The 12,656-nt window shown below is 34.9% G+C and overlaps 1 protein-coding gene across 1 annotated transcript in view; it reads left to right on the forward strand.

Moving 5' to 3' along the window:
- Positions 1 to 11,488, forward strand: part of aff2.S (AF4/FMR2 family member 2 S homeolog) — a 309,129-nt gene extending 297,641 nt beyond the window's left edge. The window contains exons 20-21 of the mRNA XM_018233013.2: positions 4,013 to 4,227; positions 7,700 to 11,488. Of these exons, the coding sequence (XP_018088502.1) occupies positions 4,013 to 4,227; positions 7,700 to 7,821 (337 nt within the window). The 3' untranslated portion in view covers positions 7,822 to 11,488. The remainder of the gene's footprint in view (positions 1 to 4,012; positions 4,228 to 7,699) is intronic.
- The last annotated feature ends 1,168 nt before the right edge of the window (positions 11,489 to 12,656 follow it).

Genomic DNA, 12,656 nt, shown 5'->3' on the forward strand with positions numbered 1-12,656 from the left:
CATATAATCACTAACTGTGGTGGATCAGGTTCATGGCAAGCCATTTCATTAACCCATAGGACAACTGGGCAATGGGCCCTACCAACAAGTAGAATAGGAGCTTAATTTAAAAAAATGTCCTGTGGATGCAGAGCCATGATCTATCCCAGTCACAACTATTATACCTTACTAGCCTCCTAACCCTTTTACATTTCTTTGGGCCCCCTCTACCTTGGGGACTGACTGTGACTGCAGTACCGTCCTGGCCCAGCAAGGAATTCTCGTAATCCTAGAGGGTCAAAGGTAGGGCTGATAAGAACTGATATCCCCATTTTGATGGGCATCTGAGACCCCTGCTCTGTTTCTTATGTGCATTGTGATTCCTATTTGGATAGACAGGAGAAAAAATACAGCAAAATACTCAACATTTCACAAAATCACATCCACAACAATACTTACATAGTGGAACTGTCGCTAGGCTCAGACATTATTTTCTTTATATTTTAGGTAACAGTCAATTTGAGACTACTTAAAGAAACATAAATGAAACAAAGTTTGCAGGGTACTCTGATAACAAACAAGGGGCATATTCCAACACAATCTTGGCTATTGTCAGTTGCCTGGTAACAGGCCTGAAATTTGAATATATTATGGGACAAAAAATAATACTATTAAAGCTGGTTTAAAAATGGTGTTGTAATAAAAGGCAATTGTATGTAGACTTTGTTCCTCTAACTCATTGCCTACCATAGATGTACAGCCAAAGAGATATAGCTTCAAAAAGCAAAACAGAGTATTGTTCTGTGGTTACTCTGCTAATTTGTATTTGTAGTATTTTAATACAGTGCAGCATAAATTACTGCTTTTTTCATTAAACGAAAACTATACCCACAAAATGAATACTTAGGCAACAGATCAAATTATATCAAATTAAGCGGCATATTAAAGAACCTTATCAAACTGTATATTAAAATAAATATTGCCCGTTTACATCTCTTGCCTTGAACTACCCTTTCATGATGGTCTCTGTGCTGCCTCAGAGATCACCTGACCAGAAATTCTACAACTCTAACTGTAACAGGAAGAAGTGTGGAAGCCAAAGGCATAACTGTGTCTTTTAATTGGCTCATGTGACCTAACATGTATGGTTTGTTTGTGTGCACCGTGAATCCTAGGATCCCAGGGAGTGGCCATTATTTTTTTAAAATGGCAATGTTCTATTTATGATTACCAATGACACATACTACTAAAAAAGTATATTATTATGAAAATGGGTTATTTACATGAAGCACGGTTTTACATATGAGCTGTTTTGTGCAATATATTTTGATAGAGACCTACGTTGTTCGGTTGTATAGATTTCCTTTAAGGTCTGTGTGTCCTTTGAATGTTGTTTATAGATGGTTAGAAACTGGCTAAAGGATGGTGGTTGTTAATGGTATATTATCTACTTAGTGTAGGGTTATTAGTGGGGTTCAGGAAGGTTCAGTATTGGGTCCACTTGACAATGACTTGGATGTGCACATTGTAAGTAATGTATTAGTGTTTGCAGATGACACAGAACTATAAAAAGGCTATCTAACATATAACATACTTCCAACAGGATCTGGACAAGCTGGTTCTCTGGGTGGCCAAGTTCCATTTGAGTCAGTATTGATAAATGTAAGGTTATACAACTGGGACATAAAATGATGCAAACCACTTATACCCTTACTACGTTAGTCACTACGTTATGCAAATCCATGATAGAGAAAGACATAGGTTTACTTGTGTATAATAAACTTGATCAGTAGCTGCTGGGGCAAATAAGGATTGGAGCTTTATTAAAAGGGATATTGATTAGTGGGTGTAACCGTTTTTCACCCTTACAAAGCACCCTTAATGCCCTATTTAGAATATGCAGTGGAGTTTTGGTTTCCTAATGTTTAAATAGGACGTTACTAAATTAGATAGAGTCTAAAAAGGGTCTAAAGAATGGCAACTAAATCTCAGTTATGAAGAAAGGCTGAAAAGGGTGAATTTTTAAATAGAAGAAGAGGTGCTTAAGGAGATGCGATGGGAGGTGAATGGGAGTTAGGACAAGAATTCTTGCTATATACAGTATGCAAGTCATAGGATAGGTTTAGAGACAGGTGCTTTGCCCACTGCATTTCCCTAATAGTTCCCTTTAGTCCTGAGTAGGATTCATTTCTCATACATTACATTATTAGTATTGCATTGTGTTTAGTTTACATCATGTAACTGACACTACATAGATTCAGAACACGAAAACACCGAATATGTGTTAACTTGAGGGAAGAATAGTATCAAGAATAATTTTGATACACTTTGAAAGTTGAACCCAGCAGTCTTTGTGTTAAAGTGAGCACTAGCTAATATCCAGAGGTTTGTGTGCATGAGGTGATTGCTAATTGCCTTTTCAGCATTAGTTCAGCACCAGATATCTGCTCTAAAAAGGATCTAAAGATCCATCAGTAATTACAAACAATTTCCCATACCACTTGTGAATAAATTGTATAGAAATGAATGTAATTCTTCCTTGCATTCTGCAGATAATAACACTCCACGGGGGGCTTTTATGAACTGTACTTTACCTATCGTGCACACTATATTTGTTAGAAAATTGCCATTGTGGTCCCCCAAAATGCTTAAATAATAGCCTTGCAGTCTGTTGACAGTGTTCTGACTACCAATAGCACTGAAAGAATTTGGCAGCAGGTAGAAATGTATTATAACTATGAGATGCTGAGGTCTTTCTATCTCTTTCTTTCAATAAAGAACAGGCAGAATAGAATTTTTTTTTATTTCACCTTTAGGAACCAAGTTAAATAATAAAATGGGAAAAATCCTTTTATGTATAAATCATACTATTCATCGGCTATAGAGCACAATACCAATTCAAAAGATGCTTGTGGCTGAGAATGTCAAGCAGTGTTTTTTTTTCATGCAGGAATTATGTGTTTGCACTTACTTAGTTGTAGGGATGTAGTCAAAAACTATGCTGGGTATATATAGCATGGCAGATAAATAATACTGTTTTTCAAATATCAGATCTATCAAAATATTTGCTGTAAGAATAGCAAAGCTTCTAAAATTTGTTACGTGTGCTAAGCAAGAGTCCTGTTCTTTATTTATGCAATATGATACCCTTGATAATAACCCCCCTCAGGGTGCTTGACTGAATTGCATGCAAGCAACCGACGTATCACTTAAAAGTGCAGACATTTTTTTAAAACAATATCTGGCATTCTGACTAGGGTCCCAGTGAATACATGGGTTCTAAAATTCTGTAGAGGAGCATTTTTTTGGGGGGCTTTAATGACAAAGATCAGATTGTGACCATTGTGTCTGCTCTGCTCACCTTGGCATCTATTTGTTTCTGCATGGTACCAGGATACAGGTCCTGGGAATACAGATATGGGACCTGTTATCCAGAATGCTCAGGACATGGGGTTTTATGTAAACATTAAATAAACCAAATAGGCTGTTTTTGCTTTCAATTACTACTAATTATATCTTAGTTTGGATCAAGTGCATGGTACTATTTTATTCTATTTATTAGAAAAACAGGAAAAAACAGGAAATCATATATATATATATATATATATATATATATATATATATATATATATATATATATATATATATATATATATATATAAGAAATTATATATATATATATATATATATAATTTCTTTTTTTTTTTAAACAAATAAAATATACGGCCAAGGTACGACCAAAACTAGATACAAAAAGATAAAGAGAAAAAAGTGGAGAAAGAACATTTAACTTTTCTTTTTTTTTCTTTTTCTCTCTCTATAAGTAGGAAATCATTATTAAAAATGTGGATTATTTGATCATAATGGAGAATGGGAGACTGCCTTTCAGTAATTCAGAGGTTTATGGATAATTGGTTTCCAGATTATGGATCCCATACCTGTACAAACATTTCTTTGTGAAAAGACTTTACAGTAACACAGGGTACACCTGCTTTTCAAAAACAATAGCAAATGGATTTTTTTTTTCTTTTAGAAATACTGAGACACCATCTCCGATGTCACTTAGCCCTTCTCCTGTGAATACTGCTGGAAATAGTACTGGGACAGGAGCTTCCTCATCCACTGGCACTGTATCTATCCCCCAGAGGATTCATCACATGGCAGCCAGCCATGTTAATATTACTAACAATGTCTTACGGAGTTATGAACACTGGGACATGGCCGACAAACTTACAAAGGAAAACAAAGGTACAGTGAATAGTTCATACTAAAAGTATGTCTCCCCAACCTTTCACTTGTAAAGAACAATCTGGAAGGCATTTCAATTGTGCATTATTACTAACATTTGCCTAGTTTTAGAGGTTTGCATCTCATTGTTTTTCTGTGACTTTATTCACAATACCTAAAATTCCTACCACCATAAAGCACTTTCGACAGTGGTCTATAAAACTGACTTTGGAGACATGATAACATGAGGATGAAAGTAAAACTGCTCATTTGGTAAACTCTATTGTTTTGTCATGCAGTGGGCAGTAAGATAAGGCTCCAGAAAGTGAACACTTCTGTCGTGGGCACATATTTTTCTGACAGGCGCCATATAAACACAATAATAATAATAATAGCATTATTGACAAATTAATTGTTTGCCACATAGTTTCTCACCTGTTATTATATTTCACGTGTGGTATTTATGGATATCTCATTATAATTCCCTAGGTGTCCTCATCTATTTGATAACAGATTGGTCAATTTCATAAATTTGCATGGTGTGGCCTAAATTAAGATTAATTGCCAGTAATCTTAATAAATCTGTAGGTGGTGGTTTGGATTATTCTGTTTATTTTTGTTTCTTCTACTGTAATTAATACTTTGATTGAATTCCTTTGATAGAAGTCCTACAAACATCTAGCTTCTTTATCCTAGTCTTCCTCTAAGTCCACTGAAAAAAAAGTTATGATGAACTTTGATAAGAATTTGCTATTAATGTTAATCTGAATCAGATATCCTGTAAAATGAGAACATTTAGGGGCCGATTCACTAAGGGTCGAATTTCGAAGTTAAAAATACTTCGAAATTCGACCCTCGGATTGAAATCCTTCGACTTCGAATATCGAAGTCGAAGGATTTAGCGCTAATCCTGCGATCGATCGATCGAAGGATTTTCCGTTCGATCGAACGATTAAATCCTTCGAATCGAACGATTCGAAGGATTTTAATCCAACGATCGAAGGAAAATCCTTCGATCAAAAAATCACAGGCAAGCCTATGGGGACCTTCCCCATAGGCTAACATTGACTTCGGTAGCTTTTAGCTGCCGAAGTAGGGGGTCGAAGTTTTTTTTAAAGGGAAAGTACTTCGACTATCGAATGGTCGAATAGTCGAACGATTTTTCGTTCGATTCGTTCGATTTCGTTCGAATTCGAACGAATTTAACCAATTCGATGGTCGAAGTACCCAAAAAATACTTCGAAATTCGAAGTATTTTTCATTCGAATCCTTCACTCGAGCTTAGTGAATCAGCCCCTTAATATCAAAAATCGAGTTGGTGGTTTTTTTCTCGATTCGAGAAAAACGCAGAGAAAAATCGCAGACAGGGCAAAATAAGTGCAAATAGTCTAAATTTATTAAATGAAAAAAACATGAAAAGTTCCCAGAAAATACTCTGCCAGTAAAAAGCTAGTGAAGTTGTATAGGAGTCAATGGGAATGTCCTCTAACAACTTTATTTATTGTATATTTAACCAGCTTATTAAAACATTTGAGCTTTTTAGCCTCATTGAAAATGAATGGAATCAGATTATCGCTGGCATGTAACTTTTTTTCCCTTGAGAAAACACGCTTGCGAATATTTTGTCGCCGTTTTTTCTTAAATATGCTAACACTCGAGAAAAAAAGTTGCATGAGTTTTGTCTGCATTTTTTTTCTTGATTCTTTCAAGGGTCCACATTTTTTCCCCCACAAACATGTATTTTGATCAATCTGCCCTAAAAAATGTGTACTGTACCACATATCTGGTTTTAATGGAGCATCAGAACTGCCATGATTGAGTGCATTTGTTTATAACTCCATGGCTGATCACAATAAGTATCTTAACTTAGGGCAATTATGGATTTATGTTGTATGCTATTTTCTAATTTATTGTGAAATGTTGTTGTATGAGAAGGGCAATTGATTTTAACTGACATACAGATAGAAACCAAGCAAAATTAATTTGGTAGGGCTTAGAGCACTCCCTTCTTGACCTACAAAAGCTGTGCCTGCTAAATAAGGAAATATTCAAACAATCTTTGTAATTGCTATACTTCAAAACATGAGACCAAAATTGTTACCAGATACCATGACTATTACCTTTCAGCTATACATCTGGCTCAGTAATGCAGCGCTGGTACCACACTGACAGTACTTGCCTGTTCATACTGTAACATTACTCTGAGCAGTTTACTTTGGATCCTTTAACAATGTAGAGAAAAAAAAATAATTTCAACTAGCTTAATCTCAAACTGCTTCTTAATAATGACATAATTATAGGCATTATGCACAATTGTTAAAATTTCCATTAAAAACTAGAAGCATTTCCACAGTAGGGTGTTTTGATGAAATATTATGAATATAGTAATTAGCACAGTGTGTTATAGTGCTAAATATCTTGCTTAGTATTAATTAAAATATATTATTACTGCAATGTACACCTTGAGTTTTGTGTTAGATAGTTACAGCATGCATTGTTGTTATTACATTTAGTTTGATTATTTTAGCTATTGTTCAGCTTTCCACTACAATTCCCATCATTCTCAAACGGGTTCTTGAGGCAAAGGTATATAGAAGGAGCATAGACAATGAACAAAACATATGTTGAATAGTCTGTGTAATACATAGATATCCAGCCTTTAGCCCTCCAACTGTTATTACTCTATACAGACAGCTAAGTCAGATTAATGCCACAGAAAAGTATTTTTAAAAAAAGCATTTAATTCCCAATGCTACACGAGACCAAATGCATTGGGCAAATGAGCTGAGGGCATAGAATCTAGTTTTTCAACTACCTATCTGACTCATTTTAGCTATTACCTAAATAGTAATTATAAAGCATTTACCTTATGAATTAGATACCATATTTGATGCTTTAGCAGTGATATCTATTTAATAAATGGTAAGTTAGTGTCTGGGGCCTGGGTCCACAAGCATTAAGATGTATAAAAACAGTCATTGGAACAGTAAATGCAGCTTAAATGAATGATCACTACAATATCTAACATTAATTTACATCTCTAATTTTTGGGGAGTTAAAAGCTTAAGCTCCTTCATGAGTTATAAAAGGTTATGGTTCCAGGTAAGGAGAACATATTGTCAAGAGCCCTACATGTTTTCTGTAAGTAAATATCTATGAGCAATAATAGAATGAATATTGCATCTTTAAGACACTCTTGGACATAGTATATGAATGAAGCTGTCCGTACACAGGTCAATTGGTCAATATTTCAATTATGTGATTCTCTAGCAGAAAGAGTAGCTCATATTTGTCCACTTTGGAATAGTTAAATAGCACTGATCGGTTTATTGGGCCCAACGTGCAAGAGGTTAAGTTGTATGACACATGTGGGTGATCTAACATCCTGTTGCATCAATTGATCAGTTGACCATTCTGAAACATCTAATTTGTTTCTAAGCCAATTGCAATTTTATTTTTCAAGAAATAATTAACAGTCTTTTTCATTTCATAGAGTTCTTTCAAGACCTTGATACAGTGATGGAGCCTTTAACACAACACAGCTCTATGACCTACCTGGTTCGGTATGTTCGTCAAGGACTTCACTGGTTGCGCATCGAATCTCACTTGTTGTAGTGTGCTCTACCCACATACCTTTGCTTCATTATAACTCAGCCAGCGCATGGACGATTACTGGTGGAAATCCACTCATCTCCTTGAATTAAAAATTTTGTATGTTGGAAGTGGATATTAAGTCAACAGAAATGGCAGCTTACTAGTAGAATTAGCTACTCCGCTCCTTTCAATATGCCTTGCGTCTTGGGGATCTTTCATTCCTATGTGCTTTATGAAACAATACTTTTTTTTTTGTAACAGATGTTGTTTTAGTCTTCACTGCCTTTAACAGAATGCACTTTGTGAAGATTTGGAACAAATCCTCTTCAGTTTGAGAGTGTTTTATAAAAACACTTTAATTGGGGTACTTATCACATTGCATTGTATTATTATGAAAAGCTCAATGCTATGAATTTAAATGGTCTGGATTAGGTGTAAAACTAGGAAACAAAATAGAAAAATAGAGGTAAATGCCCAGGGCTTGGCACGTCATTGTCATGCAGTAAAAGGAAATGTAGGACATATCATACTACCATGATGAAAACATGTACAGGTCACCTGGTTTATCAATAATCCAACAGTTTCATCTGCAGTGAGAATGCTCCTTCTAACCTTTCTTTTCAGCCAATGAGTACTTGTTTTAATGTTAATGTTTGCTGCCGAACATATTACACTGGTCCTTTAATTATCGGACTAATGTAAGTAATGTTGAAATCATGACAACTGGCTTCTCAGAATATGTGGTAGGACATTTTCTAAAGATTCCTTTCATTGAACTGAGATGGAATAATGATGATTCTTCTGACATACAGTTCAGATATTTTATTTAGAAATGTCTCTAGTCACAAGCATAGTTGTTGCTAGTTTCCTGACACTGAGAAGGGTTTATCAAATAAAAGCAAAGGGGTCAAAAGGGTTCACATATTTTAACTAGGTTTCCTCTATTTAGACTGATTAAGGCTTATGCCACAGAGGGAGATTGATAGCAACTACTTGTTACAGGCTAAATATAGGGTATGTTGTTTCCTGTATGGAAATAGTAGCCTACTTTAATCATAAGAATCAATGAAACAATAGATGCTACTGACCTCACTTCATAAGGGACTAAGACTAAGGGGCCTATTTACTAACATTTGAATTTCTGTTTTTTCCACAAATCAAATTTTTTCTCTAAATATTCAAGATTTACAAAGTTTAATAACCACGAAAATGTTGCCAAATAAAGGCAGTCAAGAGCCTATAAAAGTCAATGGGAGCTGCTCTAATCGGATTGTATAATTTTGTAAACCATTCAGACTTTTAGAGGTTCTTGGATTTTTTTTGCTAGTAATTGCCTGAAAAACTCAAATTTATAGAGGCTGATGAGGTTTTAGTATTTTTTTTGTGGGTCATTAATTTTGTTTTTGTTTTTTATTTGGACCTTTTAATAACTATCACAGTATTCGTAGTTTAAGAGAACATTCGTTTATTTGTTGTTTCAAAAACCTCTTAAACTACACAAATTTGAATATTTGATAAATGGGCCTCCCAGTGACAATCATTAAAAAAAACTCATTATTGAGTTAATTTGCACCATTGGCTTTCCAATGCTTTATAGCATTTTGTCAACTTCCCAGCCCTTCAGTTCTTATTGAATATAACTACCAGGATCCAACTGTGAGTTGTAATCTTGAGTGTCTGAGATTGCCAGGAAATTGTCTTTTTATTGAGTAGATATATCTTCCACTTGTAGTAAAATATGTTGGCATAACATGCTGAGACTTATCTACTACCTTAACTGTTAAATTGCACCAGTGCTGTACCCATGACAATGAATTTATTTCTGTTGTTCAAAACCAATTGGTGATTGCACAGGTTATCATTTATGGACCTCACTGTGCACCATAACATTCCTTCTCTTAGTATTTTATTTGTACATGTGTATAGGAGTAGCCATATTGCTTCAAGTGGTGAGGAAAAACTGATACAGAGACTTGAAAAAGAAAACAAATCACAAATGCATTTAAAGGCTAACCAGAAAGATATACTGCACAGCAGGAGTTCAAAGGTCCACTAAAATTCCAGAAGAGTGGCTAAAATAACCAAAACCAGAAAACTGCATCAAAAAATAGCATCAAATGAGTACTATTTTAATGGTGAATCTCCAGATAATGATGCTATATGGCACTAATGACTTTATGCAAAAGCAAATGCTTAGGAGAGGAATGTATTATGCACACATTAAGGTATTCTTCCATATATTGTTTATTTAAGTGGAAATTTACAGCTGATAAGACCTGCTTGTGGTATGTTTTTCTATTGGCCAGTCAGTTCTCAGAAGCAAATTGTTAATTTATGATGGGTTGGGGTAAGAATTTTAGTTATCTAGAAGTAACCTTAAAGGAAAGCTGTTGCTCTTTTAAATTGTGAGAAGCCAGCAGTGGAGGTTTATTCATATTATAAAAAGTAGGTCCATAGTTGTCTTATTATGGAAAGATCCATGGATTAAGCCAGGATTTGATAGGGGAATTGTTTCTCCCGTCTGGAACACCAGAATGAGTCTGTGGCCAGTCAAATTAAAGTATGGTTTAAACTGCTTCCCTTGTGATCCTCTCCAAGAAAAGGGATTGTGACATGATGATCATCATCATCACTCCTACTAATGTATTACACTGTCAAGAGCAACCAAACCATTACAGCTGGCAATTTAGAGACAACAAGGTATTTGAAACTGTTTATCTTTCGGTATAGCTTTACACCTCATATTAGACCTTTTTACTAAAGACAATAGATTGATCTCAAAATTCACTTGTTATAAGTACTAATGCTTCCGTATAATAGGACTAAGTATTATGTCATTGGCTACCTCTAAAAACAGCCACCAAAAATAGTTGAAAATTTAAAGCAGTAATTTTATCTCAAAATTTCATTACAGAAACCAAACATGCTTTTTGCACCCAATCAGACCAAATTGTAATAGGGTAAATTACATCTTACCATTACTGGATGTGAGCATAGAAAATTGCAGAGACTTTAGGGACTTAAGAAAATTGATGTTAAGAAATGCTATTCGGATTATTTTTTAATCTATTTCCTAAATTCATGGCTTTACTATCAGAGAGTGCACATTGCCATTTGCCTATTACATGAACGCTCTGTGTTTGTAATTATATTTTGCTTGTGGGTTATTGCATATCTTGATTTCTCAGGAGCTGCTACTGCTACTTTTGTAACACAGAAAAAATATAAAGACAATTTTTGTTAGCCTTAACTCTTTTTGTCTGGCAGCCTTCCTGGCCTAAACTGTGCATAGAGTCATTATAGGGATAGCTGACATTTTTGCTTTAGTGTCACTGTCTATACCACACTATGGAACTGGCTTATCAATATATTCATATATAGTATGGTCACCGATTGGACAGTATCATACCTGTTTCTTTTTCATTTACTACCACTGGTCAAATTTGCACGTGGGCAGTAACCCACAGCAACCAATCAGTGATTAGCTATGTGCAACTACTGCTGTAAGAATAATAATAGCAAACCTTTTTTAATTTGACCACTAGGGCAAATAAACCTAATGTTAGGGAATGACCCCCATAAATGGTTATTGACAAATTGAGTGAACGTTCACTATGGGGGTTATTTACTAAACTCTGAATGCAAAAATCCGAAAAATGTTGTGCTTTTTTTTTTTTTAGGGATTCGGTTCGGGATTTGGCCAGGATTTGGCCTTTTTTTAGCAGGATTCGAATTCGCCGAATCCTTGTGCCTGGCCAAACTGAATCCGAATCCTAATTTGCATATGTAAATTAGGGGTAGGTAGGTGATTTTCATCACAAAAGAAGATTTTTTTCCACTTTTTCCTTTCCTGCCCCTAATTTGCATATGCAAATTAGGATTCGGTTCGGACAAATCTTTCACCAAGGATTCAGGGATTTGCCCAAATCCCAAATAGTGGATTCGGTGCATCCCTATTTTTTTTATAAAATCGGACTTTTAAACAATGATGAATTTTTCGAATTTATTAAACCCGAGGATGGAAAAGTCCTAATCTAAAAATCCCACATCTCAGACCTGTTGAGGTTGCATATAAGTCAATGGGAGATGTCCCAGTGATTTTTTGATGTGCGCTGGGTTTCCTGCAATACCCCGACGTTTTCAGAGTTTCCTGGCAAAAAGTTTTCGGGTGAAAAATCAGAAACATTTTGAAAATCAGAGGAAAAATACGAAATAACATGAAAATCCCGCAAAGCAAATTTTCGGGAAAGTGTAATACTAATTAAGCCCGAGCAGATTTGATTGGAGTTTGTAGCAGAAAATGTTGAGATAAAATCGGACTTTGATGAATAACCACCTATATCTTGATAAAAGCCTAAGTGGATGTTTTAGGAGATTTACCTTTAACCAAACTAGCTACGCTCTGCCATGGTTGTCTTGACAACTGTGGTGAGATTCTAGCAACCAGTATATCAGTCTGTTAATGTGAAATTTAAACCAGTATTGTTTACACAAAATTATCTCAAAATTCCATTCAGTGTTGATTGTTCAGTTGGCATGATTAACGAAACAGTTATATGAAACTTTGCACAGGAATTTTATACAGATATACAAAGTACATTCTTGATCTCTCTCTCTCATCATTGGTTGTAATGTGGTCAAACATGGTACTTTGGAATATGTTAGCCCTTTATAAATGTTAGTTAATAATAATATAATAATAATACTTTAAATCAATACATGTGATAACTGCATGTCATTTTCAAAGAAATAGTACCAGCAAATACCTTAGGATGCAATTTTTTCATTTTTAAATGTTTTATTTAAGTCTCCCACTGTGTGCAAGCTTTGGCATTAGGGAGGTAAAATTTTGACAT

The sequence above is a fragment of the Xenopus laevis genome, chromosome 8S, assembly GCF_017654675.1.
Source record: "Xenopus laevis strain J_2021 chromosome 8S, Xenopus_laevis_v10.1, whole genome shotgun sequence".
NCBI classification, from domain to species: Eukaryota; Metazoa; Chordata; class Amphibia; order Anura; family Pipidae; genus Xenopus; species Xenopus laevis.